This window comes from Lactuca sativa, chromosome 4, assembly GCF_002870075.4.
Source record: "Lactuca sativa cultivar Salinas chromosome 4, Lsat_Salinas_v11, whole genome shotgun sequence".
Classification (NCBI taxonomy): Eukaryota; Viridiplantae; Streptophyta; class Magnoliopsida; order Asterales; family Asteraceae; genus Lactuca; species Lactuca sativa.
Genome location: NC_056626.2, coordinates 113201600 through 113225538, shown reverse-complemented (window position 1 = coordinate 113225538; position 23939 = coordinate 113201600). Strand labels below are relative to the sequence as shown.

Below are 23939 nucleotides of genomic sequence, written 5' to 3'. Positions count from 1 at the left end.
TTGTCTAGGATCGTTCCATGTGAACGACATCCAGTTCAGGTGTTGTTTGATTCGGGGGCTACCCGGTCGTTTGTTTCTCTTGCGCTTAGCAAGAAGTTTCCTGAGTCTCCCGGCATGTTGGGTTGCCCTTTAGAGGTAGAGATTGCCGATGATCGATCGGTGCGAGCATCAGTAGTGTTCAGGGATTGTGTTCTAAGGTTGTTTGAGGAGTGCTATTTGGTGGATTTGGTTCCCATTCCGTTGCGTGGGAGCAAGGTGATTATTGGTATGGATTGGTTAAGCCCCAATAGAGCAGTGATAGACTGCGTGCAACAGCTAGTGCGAGTCTGAGCCCCAAGTGGGGGAGAGTTGGTGATTCAGGGTGAGAGACCACAGCGAGGGCCAGCCTTGTGTTCGGCGGCGAGGGCAAGGCGCTACCTCCAGCAGGGTTGCGCAGGTTATGTCGCGTATGTTTCGGATACCCGGGAGGCGGGTAGAGAGACAGTGGACAAGGTGTCCATAGTACGAGAGTTCGCGGATGTATTCCCCGAGGAGCTGCCTGGGATACCTCCGGAGAGGCAGGTGGAGTTCAGGATCGACCTAGTCCCTGGTGCGGCTCCGATAGCCAAGGCACCATATCGGTTGGCTCCTCCCGAGATGCAGGAGTTGTCTCCACAGCTACAGGATCTGTTAGACAAAGGGTTCATTAGGCCAAGCAGTTCACCCTGGGGAGCCCCAATCCTGTTTGTAAAGAAGAAGGACGGGTCACATCGGATGTGTATAGATTATCGGGAGCTGAACAAGGTAACGGTGAAGAATTGTTACCTACTCCCAAGGATTGATGATCTCTTTGACCAGTTACAGGGAGCATCTTGGTTCTCAAAAATCGATTTGCGTTCAAGTTATCACCAGATGAGGGTCCTAGAGGAGGATGAGCAGAAGACCGCGTTTCGGACGCGCTATGGCCATTATGAGTTCGTGGTGATGCCGTTTGGGCTCAACAATGCTCCTGCCGCGTTCATGGACCTCATGAACCGTGTGTGCAGACTGATGCTAGATCGACCTGTGATAGTTTTCATTAATGACATCTTGGTTTATTCCAAGATGCAGGAGGAGCACGAGGAGCACCTGCGAGAGGTGCTGGAGACTTTGAGGAGGAAGAGCTTGTATGCTAAGTTCTCCAAGTGTGAGTTCTGGTTGCGCGAGGTGCAGTTTCTTGGGCACCTTGTCAACCAGGACGTGATTTCAGTAGACCCGGCCAAGGTAGAGGCCGTGATGAGATGGGAGGTTCTGAAGTCTCCATCCGAGATTCAGAGTTTCCTGGGTTTAGCGGGCTATTATCGGATATTCATCCAGGATTTCTCCAAGATAGTCATACCATTGACCAGGATAACAAGGAAGGCCGTGGTCTTTCGTTGGGGGCCTGAGCAGCAGACAACATTTGAGACACTAAGACGAAGATTGTACGAGTCGCCAATCTTAGTCCTGCCAGAGGACATGAAGGATTTTGTTATGTACTGCGATGTGCCCATCTCAGGTTTGGGCGTGGTATTGATGCAGAGAAGGCATGTCACCGCCTACGTGTCGAGGCAACTGAAGCCTCACGAGACGAATTACCCGATACATGACTTGGAGCTGGGGGTTGTTGTGTTCGCCCTCAAGATTTGGCGTCATTACCTCTATGGGGTTCGCTGTACCATTTACACGGACCATAAGAGTTTGAGGTACCTCATGGATCAGCCGAATCTAAACATGAGGCAGCGTCGGTGGTTGGATGTGGTAAAAGATTACGATTTCGAGATCCTTTATCACCCAGGGAAGGCCAATGTGGTGGCCGACGCGCTTAGCCGTAAGGCAGCGCCGATCCAAGATATCTGCCTACGGATGACAGTAGTGACTCCGCTGTTGGAGCGGATTCGGGAGGCTCAGCAGGAGGCTATAAAGGAGGAACATCAGAAGAGTGAGCGGATTGTGGGGCAGGTTTCCTCCTTCGACTATCATAGCCGAGGGTTATTGACTCTTCACCGTAGAGTGTGGGTCCCTTATCATGGAGGCGTGCGTCAGGTTCTGATGGAGGAGGCACACAAATCCCAGTTCTCTATTCATCCCGGGGCGACGAAGATGTATAGGGATCTTCGTCTAGATTATTGATGGCCCTGCATGAAGCGGGATGTGGCTTGGTACGTTGAGTGGTGTTTGACCTGCAGGAAGGTCAAGGCCGAACATCAGAGACTGCACGACAAGATGCAGCCGTTGGACATCCCGTTGTGGAAATGGGAAGATATTATGATGGATTTTATCACAAAGCTTCCCAGGACCGCGCGAGGAGTGGATTCGATATGGGTCATCGTAGATCGATTGACCAAGAGCGCCCATTTTATTCCAATTCAGGAGAGCATATCGACTGAAAAGTTGGCAGACATCTATATATCAGGGAGATAGTGGCGCGGCACAGAGTGCCGGTATCCGTGATTTCAGACAGGGATGTGCGTTTTACTTCCAGGTTCTAGAAGAAGTTTCATGACGAGTTGGGTACTCGTCTGCATTTCAGCACCGCTTTTCACCCGCAGACGGATGGTCAGAGTGAGCAGACCATCCAAACGTTAGAGGATATGTTGCGGGCATGTGTTCTGGATTTCGGGGGTAGTTGGGATACTTACCTTCCGTTGGCGGAGTTCTCGTATAATAATAGCTATCATGCAAGTATCGACCATCCTCCCTTCGAGATGTTGTATGGGAGGAGGTGCAGGATCCCGATATGTTGGGGAGAGGTTGGCCAGAGGGTCATGGGGAGCACCGAAGTAGTGCTCAAGATGACAAAGAAGAATCAGCAGGTCCGAAGCAGGCTTCAAACTGCTCAGAGTCGGCATAAAAGTTATGCCGACAAGCGTCGATCAAACCTGGAGTTCCAGGTCGAAGATATGGTCCTCCTGAAAGTGTCGCCGTGGAAAGGCGTCATTCGATTCAGGAAGCGGGGCAAGTTGGGCCCGAGGTATATTGGGTCGTTCAGGGTTATAGCCTGGGTGGGCAAGGTGGCATATAGGCTGGATTTGCCAGCCGAACTCAGTCAGATACACAACACTTTCCATGTCTCTCAGTTGCGGAAGTGTCTGGTGGACGACTCAGCAGTAGTACCCTTGGAGGACATTCAGGTTGATGGCAGCCTGAATTACATCGAGCAGCCTGTAGCGATCCTCGACCGAAAGTCGAAGGATTTGAGGAACAAGAGGATGGAACTCGTGAAGGTGCAATGGCAGCACCGAAAGGGATCAGAGTGGACTTGGGAGCCGGTGGAAGAGATGATGGAGCACTACCCCGAGCTGTTTCCGGGGCGAACAGCAGACTTCGAGGACGAAGTCTAAAATAAGTGGGGGAGATTTGTAGCACCTGGTTCCCGGTACGTATTCCTTGTAATTATAATTCTTATTTCTTGCATTTTTGCCTTGAACTCGGCGAGTTGAAGAACCAACTCGCCGAGTAGAAGCGGGATGAGGCGCGGGGTCCAAGCTTTGGACTCGGCGAGTAGACCCTGTTTGGGCAAAAACCCTAATCCGGGTGTTTGCACCCTATTTAAACGCTCTAACTTGGCCTCCTTTGTCCCTAACACTTCCAGAGAGCTGTAGAGCGAAACCCTAGCCCCCATTTTGTTCTTGAGAGTGTTCTTGGCTTTGTGAAGAAGGGTTAGAGCTTTGGAGAAGAAGGAAGAGGTTGAAGTGTGCAAGGAGGGGAGGTAGATCCGGAATCTTCACTGAGAGAAGCTTCCATTTAGGTAGAAAAGTTCTTACCTTGATCACTAGTTCATTGGATCCCCCTTTTTGTCCCAAATTAGTGGTTTTCAAGCCCTAAAACCTCAAACTCCATGTATTTGTGCTCTATGTTCCGAAAGGACTTTAGATCTAGACCTTATGGACGTATTAGAAGTAGAAAGTTTATGTGGTTGAAGTGATTGAGGTCCCCATTGAGTGTATGACCTCATTAAGAGCTTGGTTTTGCCTTTTGGAGCTTATAGGGCCATGCATGCACGTAAAGTTTGCAACTTTACGTGATAAGCATGCCCTAGGATTATATATCTATGGTTTGGAAGCGTTGCATGTCTCAGATTTGGTCTGTATGGGAAATGGGTTGTAGGGACTCGGCGAGTCCCAAAGTGGAACTCGACGAGTTCTATGAAGATGGTCTTAGACTCGACGAGTTGGATGAACAACTCGGCGAGTCCTTTGAAGATTTCCTGGTACTCGACGAGTTGTTCTTCAAACTCGGCGAGTCATATGAACTGTTACTGAGTTAAGACGGGTTTAAGTGTAGAAGGTCCAAACCTTCGCATATACACGCGGAATTAGCAATTTAACGTGTAGCAATAGTCCCAGAAACCCAAACCCTCATAAAGGATGCTCTGAGGAGGATTTGGAATCGAGTAGGAGATTTGCTCGTGGGATACGGCGAGTTGTTCTTGGACTCGGCGAGTCGGATCGCGATTCGGTTCTATAATCCCAAGTAGTGAGTTGAGGGTGACTCAGTGAGTGGGAAGAGGGACTTGGCGTGTAGGACCATGTTAGTAGGAGAAGGACTCGGCGAGTCTGTGCCATAACTCGGCGAGTCCAGTCAACTGGAAGTTGACTTTGACCAAGGAGTTGACCTTGGACCAGGGATGGGCCAGTCATTTGATCTGAGGGTATTTATGAGTGGCTAACCTATGTTTATGGATTTGTAGCCGGAGGATTACCGGTGCAGCAGTCAGACGTTCAACAGTTAGACTTTTGGTAGCTACTTTTTGAGGTGAGTTTCCTTCCAGTAGGAACGGGTCTAAGGCACCAAGGCCGGCCCGTATAGACGATATGATAGTATCGGAGTGTGGGCAGAGCCCGTATCTCTTAGTTGAGTCTGATGATGATATATGCTAGTATGGTAGAATTGTTTATACACGCTGTCTGTGTGATACTTGTATGTTATGGTATAGTAGTGGAGTGTGGGCGAGGCCCGTATCTCCTAGATAGCGAAGTGTGGGCGAGGCCCGTATCTCCTAGATAGCGGAGTGTGGGCGAGGCACGTATCTCCCAGTTAGCGGGGTGTGGGCGAGGCCCGTATCTCCATGAGTGGCGGCGAGGCCCGTATCTCCTAGCCGTTCCTCATATGATTGTATGATATGTGGTATTATGGGGGAACTCACTAAGCTTCGTGCTTATAGTTTAGAGTTTTGGTTTCAGGTACCTCTTCAGCGAAAGGGAAAGAGCTGGCACGATAGCGGCACATCATACACACCCCTTGTTTTTCCGCACTATGAGATTGTTCTGGGATTTGTACTCTGACACTATGGTTGATTCCATGTTTTGGTTTTCAGATACGTAATATGTTTAAGAAACGATATGATCGAATGTTGTTTATTTTCAAATGTTTTGCAAAATGTTTAATTAAAAATGAAAATTTTGGCTGTGAAAATTGGGTCGTTACACAAGGAGAAAGAGTTTATAATTCCTCCTTCAAAAATACCAATGAAATTTACATATTGGGATTATATCGAAAGTTTTCATAAAGCCTTATTATATGAGAATCCTCAAAGAAAGCATACTTGGTTCTTTAAAGTATGTGAAAAGGTTTATAACCAAAGCAAAAATATACCAAATTGGCTTACTAATTAGTGGATCTCATATGGTCCAAGTATAGATATTCTCCCAGAAGAACCATTCAGAAAGTTATATGATGAATGGCTACCAGTCTCTCCAAGATACCTAAAACAATCCATTCCTTTGAAATTAGAAGGACTAGAAGCAATATCTTCTATGTTTTTTTTCATGGAATTTTCTATTCCTTAGATCTGGAAATGGTCCCCACATATGGATTATACTCCCTCTAAATTTCCTTCTCTGCAAAGGTTATATTTTACCAAATTTTGGCCTAAAATGCTTCATAAGGATCTAGAAACAAAAGTTCTTAATGCCCAAGAAACAATTGATCATATCAAACAACAAATCAAAAAATATCAAGATCAGAAAAATTTCTCGGATATAACCCCCTCAACCCCTCAAAAAGTTAATCTAACTAAAGAAGAAATGATCAAATCATTCAGGTTATACTGTTATGAGATAAAGGAAAACCTTAAACGTCTTACAGAAAATGAAAATGTAAAAGATGAAAATTCAAATGAAGAAATTTCAGACAACATGTCAATTGAGAACCAAAGCCAATCACAATGGTTAGCAGGGGAAGCCCAACCAAATGATGAAGAAATTCCAAATGCAGAACTTCCAATTGATTGCATGATTGATATGATCGAGGAGTCAACCACTCAAAGAAAGAATCTTTTCAAAAACAAGAGGACATCATCGCAATGAACTCCTGATGACAAATGTGTGAACCAAAATAAAAGAGGTTAATATTCCACAAATGATATGATGACAATGCTACCGATTTCATAGAGTTTAGATTACATATTATTTATAAAAAATTTAATTATGAATTTAATCCTAATTCTTAAGAAATAATAAGATGAAATAGAGCAAAATCCATATCAGCAACATGACACCACGTCAGCCGATGAGATTATCCATGTCACCAAGTCATGTGAATTTTTTCGATGATCACAACCTCCAGGCGTAACAGAACACTATTCTCTGCGCATGACTCGGATGACGTGTCAGTTCAGTTGTGGGTAATTATTCTTAATTGACAATGCCCTTAATGTTACAACTATTTACGCTTTATGCCACTCAGATATAATTAGTGGCTGGAAAGAGCGAGTAAAAGGTAGATCTTTTCAAATTCCACATCAGCTACTGCCATGTCACTCTTTGGACCCACACCGTCCACGTGTCATCCCATTAACTCGGAGGTTTTGTGTATAAATATGAACAAGCTACACCCTCATCGACCCTTCTTCCATCTCGTCATCAATCAAAATCTCTTGTGTTGTATTTTCTTCAAATCAAAATCAAATAATTTACTTTCGCAAACAAAAAGAACCCATTTTTATGATTATAATTAACTTTTTTGATCATATTTCTTTTCTTGGAAGATCTGTTTAGAGATGATAAATCCTTTTCCTCATTTCTCAAGTGTAATTTATTAAATAATCGGTGGAAATTCAGTCCAATAAATTATCGACAACATCAGTAACCTCTAATATCTCCACCTGTTCAAGATTCATTAGTTCTTGTTGCATTTGGTGCTGAATATTTGAGATCTTTGGTTTGATAATCGATACTGGATAGGCTGAATTTCTACAGACTATTACAAGTAATTTGATCTAAAAAAGTTCAAGAAAAACGAAGGGTTTTACTTTAATATGGAAGCTTTCTGTGATCTCTGTAGGGTAGCTAGGGCATTGGTGTATTGTAAATCCGATGCAGCAAAATTATGCTTCCAATGTGACAACCGCGTGCACTCTGCTAATTCATTATCACGCAGGCACCCTCGTTCCTTCCTCTGTGATAACTGTAACTTGCAGCCGGCTATTGCCCACCATCTGTTCGATAAAATGTTATTTTGTCAAGTTTGTGATATGAATGAGAATGGATGCTCATCTGTGCAAGGACATAGCATTGAGGAACTCAATGCCTATACCGGGTGTCCTTCACATGATGAATTTTTGAAGATTTTGTCTACAATTCGTGATAGAGGTCCAAGTATTGACCCTCAGTTCCATCCTATGACCAGTTTAAACCTCAATGAGAATCTTGTCAGTGATCAAAACGAGGATCAAATGGGATTAGTGGCATCTACGCTCAATGAATTAGCATCAGCAGTGAAGTTTGAGCCTTGGATCGTTAATCCATCTTCAATAATCCCACCACATTTGACCTACTTGCCATCTTGTGATCAAAAAGATCCAAACCCTTTCTTCTCAGATGGATCAAACCTGACTAAGGTATTCTACTTACTCCTTTCATTCATCTTTTTGATGTAGAAATCATGAATCACTTTAAATTTGTCTTGAAAAATGTAGGATGGATCCGATTTGAACAATCTTGGACTTAATGAAGGTGAAGTTTTATGTGACAATGTTGATTTGGGCGATGTTTCACTGAGTTTTGAAGGTGGTTATGAGATGTTTAATGGTATTCCTCAACCTCAAACCAGATATCCATCCGAGGGTGGAGGTGGGGATTGCCTTGTAATGGAGAAAAACTTATCAGTTACCGAATCAAACAGTCATATAGAAAACACACTTGAGGTTCTCTTCTACTTTCACATTTTTTGTGTATCTTTCATTTAACTTCTATATCATATTCATTTGCTTGAAATGTTGTTAGGCAACATCATCCGGACAACAAGATTGCACCACTTTTCCGGCATCACAAGTGGCGGCATCTGCTAATGTGTTGCAGGCGGTGAGTGGCGGCGGCGGCAACATGCTTATGAATCCAAGCTGTAATCAAAGTGTTGTGAACCTTGGATTCCCCAATATGCCCCTTTCATTATCAAACATTACTGGAGAAAGTAGTGCTACAGATTATCAAGATTGTGGCTTATCACCAATGTTCCTCACGCGTGAATCATTGTGGGAGTCGAATTTTGAATCAAGCCCACAAGCAAGGGACAAAGCTAAGATGAGATATAATGAAAAAAAGAAAACACGAATGTATGTTCTTCTTTTAGTTTCTTTTTCTTTTTCTTTAGATGCTACTAAATGCAAGAAATATCAACGTACTTTTAATATATATGTACTACAACATATTATTTTCGATATTTTCTTATTAAGACATTATATTTTGAAATATCTGATCAATCATGAGTTAAATTTGCTTTGTATTTGGATAACATTGCTATAACGGGTGGATTTTTTAAAGTACAATGTTTTAATAGGAAGAAATGAAAGTGGGATAATAATAAACATAGAATGAAAGTTCATTGCTATTTCTTGCATTTAACCTGCTAGATTCATGAAATAGCAACACACTTCCATTTATTTGTATCATATAAATGTCTTCGTATTGCAACATTGTACTTTAGAAAAATCTACCTTATTATAGCAATGTCATACATATACAAAGGGATTTTGCATGTTGTGATTCGGTAATATTTTCAAGGTATAATATCCTAATAAGAAAAAGTTTGAAATTACAATGCTTTAACAAGGAAAAATATAAAATTACAATGTTGTAATACAAAGAAATAAAGTAGGAAGTTATAACAAACAAATAAATGAAAGCACGTTGTTATTCTTGTATTTAGCCCTTGAAAAAATGATGGTTTACTCTGGGAAATGGAAGGAAAATTTAGTATAAAGGTTGGGAGTTAATACTACTTAACACGAATGCCTTCTCTAATAAATTATTCTTTTTTGCATTAAGTAAAATAAACATCTTCACTTACCGTATAGGTAAAAAAGAAACAACACCTTAACTTTTAATGGAAACTTGCAGTTCTTCTATAAAAATTACATTTTTATATAATCATTTACACTTGTGACATGTAGGTTTGGTAAACAAATACGATATGCTTCTCGTAAAGCTAGAGCCGATACTAGGAAGCGCGTAAAAGGTAGATTTGTTAAGGCGGGTGAAGAGTATGATTATGACCCTCTTGTGACAACGGGGTTTTGACTTTGCTATATATAAGGTATCAACTTGTTACTCCTAACCCCATTTTAATATGTTTGATTTAAAGAGATATTTCTCATTCACTAAATACTCTAGTGGATTGATTTCATATATCAAGCTAGGTTAAATGCAAGAAACAACAATATACTTTAATTATTTGTTTATTATAACATCCTACTTCACCTTCTCTTTTATAGTATTTTATTTCAAAATCTGCCCAATTATAGCAACACCATCTAAATATAAAACAAATTTCACACCTATAATTAGGTAGGTTTTGTAAAGTATAATGCCCTTTTAAGAAAAAAAAAAGTTGAAAGTGAAATGCTATGATTGGATAGATTTTTTTCAAGGTACATTGTATTATTAAGAAAAATTTGAAAGTAGTATGTTGTAATAGAAAGAAATGAAAGTATGATGTTATGATACAAAGATAAATGAAATACGTTGCCATTCTGTGCATTTAGTCCTCTTAGATTTGACTGAGGCTCGTTTCTTTCTTCCCCATTAAGTAATCTTTGGAACTTTGGATGAATGATGTTTAAAAACTATTTGAGAAAATTACAACAAACTTGGGGAAATGGAAGGAAAAAATAAATGATGGCAAAATTGTAAAAAGTTAGGACTTAATGGTGAAAACCTTATTTCTTTTGCTTTCTCTGTTAGTTCGTTCTTTCTATATTAAGTAAGAAAGAAATATCATATATTGCCTACCATATTAAGCTCTTATTTCCTTTTCTTGTCCATTAAGTCCGTATGAACAAAGATTGTCTTCTTCTGGATTAAATGAAACGTCTGAATGAGAGTAAATGAAGTGGTGATGTTGAATAAAACGTCAATGTTTATTTGTCCCAATTAAGTGCATTTTATTATAAAGAAACAACACCTAACGCTAAGCAATTTTAGGTCCTCAGGATCAAATTCTGCTGATAATGGACCGAGTCACAACATTTTTGATTAGTGATAACATTTATGAAACACCTTCGTGTTCTCCATGGTAAAGGTATGTGTGCATATATATATATATATATATATATATATATATATATAGGGTTAGGTTATTTTGTTTTCACTATCTATTGTGTGCATGTATGACTGATTCTGGACCAATCATTTTAGTTATTTTAAAAAAGTAATTAATGCATATTACATGTTGAAGATATAATAGGTATTAATTACATCTTCAGCATTTAATAAGCATTAACTACTTTCTTAAAATAACTAAAATGATTGGTCCAGAATCAATCATACAGGCACACAATATATAGTAAAAACATCTGAACCTAACTCTCTCTCTCTCTCTCTCTCTCTCTCTCTATATATATATATATATATATATATATATATATATATATATATATATATATATATATATATATATATATATTAAGAAATGGATTTTATATGATACTTTTTATTTTTTTATAGCAAGAAATTGAGGTTTTGGTTTTGAAATTTTGAAGGATTTTGAAAGTGAGCTCCGTTTTGAAGCCGGTAAAGGAGGCCATTGCTTGGAGTTGCATTCTAATTAAATTTTTGATTAGATTAATATGGTTTTTAATTCAGAAAACAATATTCATTTCAGGCAAATAAGTTCCACATTAATTCATTTATACTTGATTTAAAGAAACATTTTTTCCATTATGTTTTATGTTACATAATAAAACCCGTATACTTTTTTGGATATTGTGAGTTATCATGTATGTTATTTTGATTTGTATCACCTATGAACTTAAGGATGTTAAAAAATATATGAATCTCATATTATAATCCTAAATAAATGTGGAATTTTGTTCATATATTAAGGGGGTGTGTTTAAATGCTCATTTAAATCAACTTATGTTTTTTTTTTCAAAAGTATCATGTGTTTTTTTAGAATGGCAAACAAACAAACCTATTAATCATACTTTTAATTCTATATATTTATTCACAACAAGACTTGAACCTTCGATCACTTAAAGGAAGGATCATCTTTTCAAAAAATATTATGTGGTGATAGGTTGTTAAAATAGTTTTTGAATGTTTAACAGATATATGTAATTATGTAATTACAGACCAATAAAGCTATCGTCACATATTATTGATTTATTGGTTCTTACATATAATTACAATTTTTTAATCATTTATGGTAATAATTTTTACTAAAATTAATACTAATAAATTTAACAATTTTATATTATGATAACTATATGTAACAAACTTTATTACAAAATAAAATATATAAAACCTCAAATATCAATAATGTAAATTAGTACAATAAAGGGCTTCAATCGATCATTGTCAAACCCAAAATTCAATTTTAAATAGGATAATGAATTATATTCATCAACAAATACGAAAAATATTTATATCTAATGTCAAACAAATTATGTAAATAGTGAATTGAGATTTTTTTCCTTTTAAAACAAAAATATATTAATTTGTTACGTAGCAATAACAAATGGTAAAAATATTTAAATCTAATGCAGTGACGGATGCAAAACGTTTTAGTAAGGGTGATACTAAAAAAAAATTTCGGAAAAATCTAAATTAGCAGTGACACTCGTATTTTAAGCCGGTGTACTTAATAGAAAAAACATAAAAAAAAAAATTTACACTACGTGCCGGAATCGGAGCAGTGGCCCGGAACCCCCCGTACTCCACTAAGGTCTGCCACTGATCTAATGCCAAAAATTATGTAACTAGTGAATTGAGATTTTCCTTTTAAAACAAAAATATATTAACTTATTTTGTAGCAATAGTTACTCCTGGTTTCCCATGAAAACAATAAAGCATTATTAGGCTGAACGAAGGCACAAAGCCTCGTCGTAGCCATGTGATAAGGTCACAATTAAGGGTGTTTGTTTGGATGGATCGGTTTGATCCGATCCAATTAAGTAAATCCAAATTGATTTCGATTTTCAAAATATGGATCCGAACTGTTCAAACTAAATTCAAATCCGATCCGATCCAATCCAGTTACAATTCGGTTGGATCGGTTTTTGTAATCCGGTTTTCAAAAGTCAGAACAATTTAAAACAACGTATACTTATAATAATATCCAATGTTTAATGAAGAAACAAAAATAAATTATTTAGTTGTGATTTAAAATTTATAAACAACTAGTAAGAAGGTATATTATAATTTAATATATTATAGATAAAAAAACTCTTGAGAGAAAATACATATTAAGTTGTTTATTATGTGAAAATTTTTGGACTTTTTGAAAAAAATAAATTATAAAATTAATAAATAATTATAAATATATTAAAATAAATAAATAATAAACTGTTATTCAGTTTTTTTTGGACTATTCGGTTCTTATTTTATAAACCAAAACCACTCCAAAATCCAAAATAATAGTTTGGTTTTGGTGAAATCCAATCCAAAAATCCGAATATCCGAACCAAATAGTCCAATCCAAATTGTCCAATTAGACAATTCGGTTTTATCCAAATAGTGGACAACCCTAGTGACAATTACCTTGCACATTATCCCCACAAATTGCAACATATCAATAACAATTAAATGAGTATATTTCCAAGGCTAAAATGGTTGTAAACATTTATTCCATAATTTACCGACAAATATAACCCTCTACTATAATATATTTCACATCATTTTTCGTTCCCTAATACACAAACCACAATACGTTTACATGCAATTTCTTACTCCTTACCTACCATTGAACAATTTCCATAACAATCAAATTTCCAAAAGCAACAACTTTATGAGGAAATAAAGAAACCGCTCAAAAGTCCTCCGACACGAGTCCTAGTCCTAGTCGTTGCGTTGCGATCTATTTCCCGGCTTCGCCGTTTTAGCTCATGATTGGATTTCATTGTCCGAATACCCCTTAAAAAAAGAGAAACTTTTTGGAAATCTATTCGAAACCACTTCCACAACAAAATATGAAAATGTGTTTATCGGCTTCTCGATGGACTTTCGTCAAAATGACACAATATGAGGTTAAAGTAACCAAATTCAACAAAATTTTAAATGGTCCTAAAAATACACATTCAAATAGGAGTAGTAATTCTGAGGTCATCAATGCAATGTTGAAACAATACCAATAATACCAACTTAACTGTAAACATCTTTTTTATATCAATATTTGGTATGAGTTTTTTAATTATTTAAGATCATTTCTGTGGACACATGCGAATGTTGAAGATGAAAATTAAATTTCATACTACGGTGCCGTTTGTTTTTTCAAAGCTAAAATGTCTGAAGTTTGCAGACCACCTTTGCAACCCTCTGTAGTAGAAGAGGGAGACCAAACGGCTGCAACATGTAATAAGATGTTTGTTTATTTTTTAACCTCTGCAGACTGCTGCAATAAGTTAAAGTAAGATGTGAAGAGGTTTGAAGCAGAGGATCAAGTGCTGTGCCACACAGCACATGCGCAACAATTTTTAAGTCCAAACAACTGCGAAGGGTCAAGTGATGCGCGTGTGGTGCGTGGCGCAACAGTAAGTGATTAGAAGATGTTTTTTTAGAAAAAAAACAAACACCACCTAAGTAAATTTTCTTTTATTTAAATTAATGTAACCTTTTTTTTTTTCCTACTATCTGATTTTCCTTTTTATTAAATTTAATGTAATGTTTTAATTTTAATGCGAAAAGATGCAAGTAAAGTATGAGAAGAGGTGAAGAGATGCGATGAGGATAGAGTAGGAGTATGGGAAGAGGTGAAGATGGAGTATGGGAAGAGTATGAGATGAGATGAGAAAGGTACAAATAGAGTAAGAGAAGAGTATGAGATGAAATAAAGATAAAGTAAGAGTCTAAGAAGTGTTAAATATAGAGTAAGAGTATGAGATGAGATGAGAAAGGGTGCATATAAAGTAAGAGAAGAGTATGAGATGAGATAAAGATAGAGTAAGAGTAGAAGAAAAGGTAAAGATAGAGTAAGAGTATGAGATGAGATGAAAAGATGTGTATAAAGAGTATGAGATGAGATGAAGATAGAGTAAGAGTATGAGAAGAGGTAAAGATGGAGTATGAGTATGAGAAGAACATGATAAGAGGTGAGAATAAAGTAGAGTATGAAAAGATGAGAAAAATAAGAGAAGAGTGTGAGAAGATGAGACTAGAGTGAAAGAGTATGAGAAGAAGATGTTAGAATGCCAGAGTGTCAGTAAAATAGAACAAAATGGTAGAGTATGAAAAGAAAGAAAGTAAAGAAGAAGAGTATGATGACATAAAAACAGAGTTTTTATAACTCACAAGACTAGTTTTCTGATGTTGTAGATTTTCATTTATTGTAGGTTCAGGTAGTAGCTGTTGTATAAGAGGAGATAGAAGCACCAAGGACTTGGGCTAGATATAGTTTTTTATTTGGTACTTCCTTGTTGCTTTAAATTATGGTTATGATATGCTGTAAACCCAATAATATCCTATAATGTAAAATATTTTTGAAATTTAGAATTCAACATTTGTATAGAAAAGCTCTGATAAATCTCCATAATATTAATTGAGAACAATTGAGTCGTTACATATTATGTGCGAGCATGCATAATGGAGAGTTTAGTTGGAGAGTTGAGTAAGGTGACAGACTTACTCGTCATTCAATGGATGCAACTCTATCATTGTCAGATGTCATATTGATATTCAATAAATTTGGAATTCAATAGTCATTGAATCTTTCAATGGAAAAAAGAAAAGTTTTCTATTACATAAATAAATATTTAAACATGTTTCACTGAATTTTGTAGAGTTCAATATATTATAGAAAAAAATTAATGAAATTATATATAATGTACAATGATGACGTTACAATTCATCAAACTTTATTTATATACCAATTATTACTCATATAACAAATAGAATATATTGGTAAGAACTATATATTATCATGTATTTTTATAAGATCTTGATAATGATCATTAATTGGTTAAGATTTTCTTGTAAGAATATTAGACGTGTAACACGTGTTTATCCTACTATACTAGTTGATGTACTTAGAATGATGGAAGCAGTTTATGTATTTTTTTTTTTTTTTAATAGATTAATGAATATAACCTCATTTAGAAATATGTACAATAACCATGCTTTTAAACATATTGATGTAAAAGCTAAAATCATACATGAATATTTTACGCTGATGTGTAAATTTATAAAGAGGAACAGATGAAAAACTATGTGAATGGTTATATAACGATACCATTATGTTTGCCCACTATATATTAATTTAACAAAAGAATATGCATATCATCATATAACTTGGGCTACAAATACAATCGTACATGAAATTTTTTCCAAAATAAACGAATAAATTAATGGCAAATATCCATCCATTCAACTAGGAATATTTTAGATAATGGCTAGGTTAATTATTATGGGGAGAATGGAATGGTGTCCCAAGAGCTAGCAATGGAACCTTCCGGTGATTAGCGAGACCAAAAGTTTCATTCATATCAACGTCCTGTGGCCTAACTCCTTGTGGCAGAGCCCAATCGAACCTGTACAAAACATTAGCCAACACCTTCTCATTGATGGCCATGGCAAATATCCTTCCAGGGCAACTCCTCCTTCCAGCACCAAATGTAAGCAACTCAAAATTGTGCCTCACGAAATCAATACATGACTCCAAGAACCTCTCCGGCATAAACGTTTCAGGTTTATCCCACACTTTAGGATCCCTCATAATTGCATAAACATTGACGTATACCCTAGTTCCTTCTGCAATATCATACCCCATTACTTTGGCATCGTGTCTTGCAACTCGTGGTGGTAGAACTGGAAGGGGAGGATGGAGGCGGGTGGCTTCCATGATGACGCATTTTAGATACTTCATCTTCTCCACATCGCTGTCAGTTATGTCTTTCTTTCCGTTAAGGACTGCCCTTATCTCGCCCTGGACTTTCTCAAGGCAATCACGATGTAACAGAAGTTCGGTCATCGCCCATTCCAGTACGGATGATGATGTATCCGTACCAGCAACATACGCATCCTACATACATACGAAATTAATAGGTCAAAACAAATACTTTAGTGGATAATTCATTCAATTGTCAATTGTTCATGTATATAAGATGAAAAGAGATTAATTTGTATATATTATACCAAAAGCAGTGCTTTGATGACGTCTGCGTCGATGGTGATGCCAAGAATATCTTCCTTCTGAATCTTGAGTAGTGCATCAATGAAGGTCTCCACACCGTGTTCATCACCACTAACTGGATTAGGGTTATTTCTTTTCTTGGATAAAGTCTCATCAACCACATTTTGAAGGAACTCATCAAAATCCACTGCTACCCTATCGACTTTAGCACTAAGACCAGTAATCCGATCCACGACTGCAAGCTGAGGAATAGAATCCTCAAAATAAAAGCTACCCAAAACCTCGGAGAAGTCTTGCATGATCTTTTTAAATTTCATACCAATCTCTCCTTCGTTATACGTCCTCCCAAACGTCGCCATGCATGTGACATCGTTCGTAAGTGAGCTAAACAAGTCGCTCAAGTCCGCAGGCTTGTTTGACAAGAAACATTGGTTGATTTTAGCGAGGCAATCGCCGATTATCTTTTCCCTAAGCCCATCAAAAGACTGGACCTTTTTGTTACTCAGAAGCTGGAGAGTTAGAATACTCTTTGCTTGCCTCCAGTATTCACCATAAGGAGCGACTGTTATTTCCTTGAGATCGTAGGAGATGGTCCTGAACATCCTGGTGGTGGGCCTGCTGGCAAATGCTAAATCATGTGTCTTCATGATCTCACGAGCCGCTTCAGTTGACGAGACGACCAGGCTTGGGACTGAGCCGATGTGGAGGAGCATGAGGGAGTCACCATAGCGTCTGGCCAGAGAAAAGAATGACTGGTGGACGAGTGCCCCGAGCTGGTGGAGGTTGCCAATAACCGGCAACGTTGGTGGTGAAGGAGGGAGTTTCCTGATGATAGTTGGCGTTGTAGAATTGTACCATCTGGTTAGGAACGCACCACTTAGAAACAACGGCAATATGTAAATAAAAATATGATCCAAGAAAGCCAACATCTTGATTACTAATGAGTGATGACTACTAGAGATGGAATTCAATGGTATGTGGAATTGTGTTGAAATGACGTGCTTTCTTCACTTATTTATACGTACTTCAGATCTTGTGTACAGGCGGCCGCACGCCAGAAAGGAACCTCCATTCACGAAACAATAACTCATTGCCCCATTTCCATGTAAAAACAAAAAGAAAACAATCTAGGTCGGCCGTAAAAGAAGATTTGGTACGGTAGACACTTTAAAACTCGTTACTCGGTACTTGGTCGGTCGACCATCGAATAGCGAGTACTCGGAGTACTCAGGGTATTCGAATTCGGTAATTCATGTAAAAATATTTTAAGGAAATTATATATGTCAAAATCTAAGTTAAAATCAAAAATTGATTGAAATATTTAACAAAATTAGATACATATGAATATACAAAAAAAAAAAAAATGCATAATGGTCAAAATTAGTAGTCCAACGGTGAAAAGACAGACGAAAACGGACGTCGGATGAAGAAGTTATGAATTTCTAACGGAATTTTCCTATCCTGACCTACTAAAAATAATATAATGAAAATAAAGTCAAAATTAGCCGACGGTGTCTAAACGAAAGTTGTAGAGCATAGTCTCACCTATGTGTGGATATAAAGAATGTCAAAAACGGAGCTCGTATGCAGAAGTTATGAATTTATGAAGTTTTTAAATAAATAAAATAAATAAATAAAATTATAAATTCGGAAGCTTATTCGAAGTCGTGACTCGTCCGGTCTGATCCACCCGGTACGCCCAACGTATATGTCGACAACGGAGTACGCCCAACGTAAATCGGGGTTCAACCCCTATAAATAGAACTCAAGGGTTGCTGATCTTTTTGCTAATTTTCCACTTCTCCCCCCTTTTTCTTTCTTCTACTTGGCAAGAAATACCCCCCGAAGCCCCGATATCATCCCGATACCCGAAGCAAGTCCCGAAGCCCCGAAGATCCCGAGAAGAAAAGAGTTTTCAAGCCGAAGCTCTGCCCACGAGATGCCCGGTTTTTGGAAGATATCTCGGTTTCATCAAAGATTATTATTTTAAGAGTTGTAGTGCTGTCCGAGCATCGTCTTATCAAGTGAGTGTGTAATTGCTTTCTTCTAACACATAGATATGAATTATTTCTCTATAAAATACATGTTATATGTTTATATGTTATATGTTATTTGGGATGGATATTGAATGAATATATTATACATGTTTTAAGTCATGTATAAATGTATATCTACAAAAATGTTGGGTAAAGCTTGGGTAGATAGTTGATGTGTGATGAAATAAAAATGATGAGAGGCCTCGATGTTGTTGTTGATCTAGTAATCTAGCGGAGTATGGATGATGACCACAGACTCTTTCTAGACAGTCCAGTGGAACGCTGACAGGTTCATAACCTATAAGTGTTGTGAACGATGTGTTCATCGGTGTACTCTATCCCCCTCATGGTTGCCTTTAGGACATCTATTGTTGAGGAAACCCCTTTGCAGTAATGTTCGTCCCGATGAAAATCCTAGATTAGGTCCCTTGTAATAGTTGTTGTCATAGGGACGTAAAGTGAGGATAACAGGAATGGGTAATCGGGTTATTGTTGATTTGTTGGTTGGTGAAAATTAAATATAATTATTTATTGTGGGTTGAAAACCCTATATGCTCAACAGACTCCCAAGCCTGACCCACTCAGTTTCTTTGTATTACAGGTAGTGGCGCGAGAGCATAAGTTGGACAACTTGTGAAGATGTTTTTGTTTATAGACCAATAGTTGTATATAACTGTGTAAGGTTTATGTTTTTGTGTCTGTATCGGAACATGACATCTCGAGTTTTGAGATATAATGAAAATACATTTCTTTAAGAAATGCTTTGATAAATCTTATTTTATCATGTAATGTTTTGGGGACAAATTACGCAACACTTTTTAATCAATAGATTTACTCTGAAATTATTTTACAAGCATAAATGAAACCGGTCTTTTCTGGCCGTGATTTTGGGGATGTCACACTGGGCTACCCCTATGGTTTTTCCTTGCAGTGCAATAACCAAATCATGGTCTTACAAGCAAAGGTCATCGGCTACCCCATGGTCTTTCATACAACTGCCATGAGCTACCCCCATGGTCTTTCATACAGATGTCAGGGGCTAGATCATGGTCTTTCATGCAACTATCACAAAGACAACTAGCATCGTACATAGTATAATGAGAAGACACACCTCGTAATTTGGACTAGATATAGTTTTTTATTTGGTACTACCTTGTTGCTTTAAATTATGGTTATGATATGTTGTAAACCCGATAATATCCTGGAATGTAAAATTAGAATTCCACATTTGTATAGAAAAACTCTGATAAATCTCCATAATATTAGTTGAGAAAAATCGAATCGTTACATTTTATTTGCATATTATGAGCATGCATAATGGAGAGTTTAGTAGGAGAATTGAGTGAGGTGACAAACTTACTCGTCATTAAATAGATGCAACCCTACCGTTGTGAGGTTTTATATTGATATTCAATAAGTTTGGAGTCTAATAGTCATTGAATATTTCAATGGAAAAAATGAAAGTTTTCTCTTACATAAATAAATATTTAAAAATATTTATTGAATTTTATAGAGTTCAATACATTGTACAAAAAAATTGATGGAATTATATAAAATATATAATGATGACATGAAAATCCATTAAACTTTATTTATATACTAAGTATTGTTTAACAATAGAGTATCTTGGTAAGATATATTATCATGTATTTTTTATACGATCTTGATAATGATCATTAAATGGTTAAGATTTCCTTATAAGGATATTAGACGTGTTTATCCTACTAGTTGATGTCATTATGAGTAGTGTATCATGAATGATTTCAATTCGTTAAGGACTTAGGGGCTGTTTGGCAGGATCTGAATTTTTAAAATCTGAATTTTTAAGAAGTCTGAATTTCTAAGAGGGTCTGAATTTTTAAGATCTAAATTTTAAAAATCTGTTTGGCTAGAACCTCTGAATTGTTGTGCTGAATAATAAAAATGACCGTTTTGCCCTTCTATATCATTTCTTTCAACTACAACATTGTACTTCCAATTTTTCCTTATCAAGAGTTCGTACTTAAAAAACTATAACCATAAATTTCACCAAATAACATCAAAACTAATAAAAACATCAAAATTCAGTAAAAAAAAACAACATCAAAATTCATTAAAACAACACCAATATTGATGTGAAATCACCCAACTTTGACCTAGATATTGATGATTTGATTATGTTCACAGTATCAAGCTCTGCTTTCTTCACGAGCACTTCTTGTTGCCTCCCATTTGGTACATCTTAAGGCCAACAACAACACATTTCCCACTTGTTCTTTGATCATGGTATCATCAGCAACCTGAAATGCGAATTATCACATCAAAATTAGAACTCTTAAGACCTAATTGGGAAGCAGAAACAAAAACAAAAAACACTTTGGGAGAAGATAACGAATACATAGAGAGTTCTGATCTTTCAAGAAGTCATCGATCGACGCTGTGATTGAGAAGAGGATTTCCCAAATCGATGATGACGTCAGCCTTGGGAGAGGATAATGAACCCATGAAGTCTTACGCGGCCTCTTCAGTTTTTGGTGTTCTCTCTTGTACACACCCACAGTCGCTGGAGGGGCGGTGTCGATGTGAGGGTGACACACCGGAGATGAGGGTGGTTGCTTTGAAGAGGTCGAAGTCAATGGAAAAGTGAAGAGGTCAAGGCCTCAAGGGTAAAATGGGGCTTTCTTGGCTATCACACACATTTTAAATCTAAGCCCAACGTTCCGAAGGGGATGACCGGAAGGGATGGCGGAGGGTTGCAATTGGCGTTTCAGTGGGAGGGGGCAAGAAGAAAAGCGACAATTGTGAAGAAGAAAGGCAGAGGAAAGAGAAGAAGTATTTGGGCAAAAAGGGAACGAGATCTTTTTATTTTTTCAGACGTAGTTTTATATCTGAAATTTTAAAACGCTTCTTAAAAATTAAGAGGCATAAATTCATATCCAACCAAACAGTCTAAATCTGAAAAATTAAGAGTCTGCCTCTTAATTTTTCAATTAAAAGGCTACCAAACGGGGCCTTAGAACGATGGATGCAGTTTTTGATTTTTTTAATAGATTAATGAATATAACCTCATTTAGAAATATGTACAATAACCATGCTTTTAAAATATTGATGTAAAAGCTAAAATCATACATGAATATTTTACACTGATGTGTGAATTATTTATAAAGAGCAACAGATGAAAAACTATGTGAATGGTTATATAACGATACCATTATGTTTGCCCACTATATATTAATTTAACAAAAGAATATGCATATCATCATATAACTTGGGCTACAAATACAATCGTACATGAAATTTTTTCCAAAATAAACGAATAAATTAATGGCAAATATCCATCCATTCAACTAGGAATATTTTAGATAATGGCTAGGTTAATTATTATGGGGAGAATGGAATGGTGTCCCAAGAGCTAGCAATGGAACCTTCCGGTGATTAGCGAGACCAAAAGTTTCATTCATATCAACGTCCTGTGGCCTAACTCCTTGTGGCAGAGCCCAATCGAACCTGTACAAAACATTAGCCAACACCTTCTCATTGATGGCCATGGCAAATATCCTTCCAGGGCAACTCCTCCTTCCAGCACCAAATGTAAGCAACTCAAAATTGTGCCTCACGAAATCAATACATGACTCCAAGAACCTCTCCGGCATAAACGTTTCAGGTTTATCCCACACTTTAGGATCCCTCATAATTGCATAAACATTGACGTATACCCTAGTTCCTTCTGCAATATCATACCCCATTACTTTGGCATCGTGTCTTGCAACTCGTGGTGGTAGAACTGGAAGGGGAGGATGGAGGCGGGTGGCTTCCATGATGACGCATTTTAGATACTTCATCTTCTCCACATCGCTGTCAGTTATGTCTTTCTTTCCGTTAAGGACTGCCCTTATCTCGCCCTGGACTTTCTCAAGGCAATCACGATGTAACAGAAGTTCGGTCATCGCCCATTCCAGTACGGATGATGATGTATCCGTACCAGCAACATACGCATCCTACATACATACAAAATTAATAGGTCAAAACAAATACTTTAGTGGATAATTCATTCAATTGTCAATTGTTCATGTATATAAGATGAAAAGAGATTAATTTGTATATATTATACCAAAAGCAGTGCTTTGATGACGTCTGCGTCGATGGTGATGCCAAGAATATCTTCCTTCTGAATCTTGAGTAGTGCATCAATGAAGGTCTCCACACCGTGTTCATCACCACTAACTGGATTAGGGTTATTTCTTTTCTTGGATAAAGTCTCATCAACCACATTTTGAAGGAACTCATCAAAATCCACTGCTACCCTATCGACTTTAGCACTAAGACCAGTAATCCGATCCACGAATGCAAGCTGAGGAATAGAATCCTCAAAATAAAAGCTACCCAAAACCTCGGAGAAGTCTTGCATGATCTTTTTAAATTTCATACCAATCTCTCCTTCGTTATACGTCCTCCCAAACGTCGCCATGCATGTGACATCGTTCGTAAGTGAGCTAAACAAGTCGCTCAAGTCCGCAGGCTTGTTTGACAAGAAACATTGGTTGATTTTAGCGAGGCAATCGCCGATTATCTTTTCCCTAAGCCCATCAAAAGACTGGACCTTTTTGTTACTCAGAAGCTGGAGAGTTAGAATACTCTTTGCTTGCCTCCAGTATTCACCATAAGGAGCGACTGTTATTTCCTTGAGATCGTAGGAGATGGTCCTGAACATCCTGGTGGTGGGCCTGCTGGCAAATGCTAAATCATGTGTCTTCATGATCTCACGAGCCGCTTCAGTTGACGAGACGACCAGGCTTGGGACTGAGCCGATGTGGAGGAGCATGAGGGAGTCACCATAGCGTCTGGCCAGAGAAAAGAATGACTGGTGGACGAGTGCCCCGAGCTGGTGGAGGTTGCCAATAACCGGCAACGTTGGTGGTGAAGGAGGTAGTTTCCTGATGATAGTTGGCGGTGTAGAATTGTACCATCTGATTAGGAACGCACCACTTAGAAACAACGGCAATATGTAAATAAAAATATGATCCAAGAAAGCCAACATCTTGATTACTAATGAGTGATGACTACTATAGATGGAATTCAATGGTATGTGGAATTGTGTTGAAATGACGTGCTTTCTTCACTTATTTATACGTACTTCAGATCTTGTGTACAGGCGGCCGCACGCCAGAAAGGAACCTCCATTCACGAAACAATAACTCATTGCCCCATTTCCATGTAAAAACAAAAAGAAAACAATCTAGGTCCGCCATAAAAGAAGATTTGGTACTATAGATATAAAACGGATTATAAAATTATTGACTAATATTATACTCATATTTAGTCAATTATGTAATCCGCCTTTAAACTTGTTTAATATAATATGCA

The 23939-nt window shown here is 37.6% G+C and overlaps 3 protein-coding genes across 3 annotated transcripts; 1 reads left to right on the top strand and 2 right to left on the bottom strand.

The window, feature by feature from the left end:
- The first annotated feature begins 6794 nt into the window (after positions 1-6794).
- LOC111903497 (putative zinc finger protein CONSTANS-LIKE 11) lies at positions 6795-11213 on the top strand. Its single transcript, XM_023899261.3, has 6 exons — positions 6795-7840; positions 7919-8146; positions 8226-8554; positions 9392-9534; positions 10422-10518; positions 10979-11213. Exons 1-4 carry the CDS (start codon positions 7259-7261, stop codon positions 9516-9518), a joined length of 1266 nt encoding a protein of 421 aa, XP_023755029.1. The 5' UTR covers positions 6795-7258; the 3' UTR covers positions 9519-9534; positions 10422-10518; positions 10979-11213.
- A 4469-nt stretch (positions 11214-15682) lies between these two features.
- Positions 15683-17900, bottom strand: LOC111907830 (cytochrome P450 736A117-like). The gene is made up of 2 exons (XM_023903637.3): positions 16563-17900; positions 15683-16449 (listed from the first exon to the last, which is right to left on the bottom strand). Exons 1-2 carry the CDS (start codon positions 17487-17489, stop codon positions 15826-15828), a joined length of 1551 nt encoding a protein of 516 aa, XP_023759405.2. The 5' UTR covers positions 17490-17900; the 3' UTR covers positions 15683-15825.
- A 3870-nt stretch (positions 17901-21770) lies between these two features.
- Positions 21771-23687, bottom strand: LOC111903489 (cytochrome P450 736A117-like). Its single transcript, XM_023899253.3, has 2 exons — positions 22687-23687; positions 21771-22573 (listed from the first exon to the last, which is right to left on the bottom strand). The coding sequence occupies exons 1-2, from the start codon at positions 23611-23613 to the stop codon at positions 21950-21952; spliced, it is 1551 nt and encodes a 516-aa protein (XP_023755021.1). The 5' UTR covers positions 23614-23687; the 3' UTR covers positions 21771-21949.
- Positions 23688-23939: the final 252 nt, after the last annotated feature.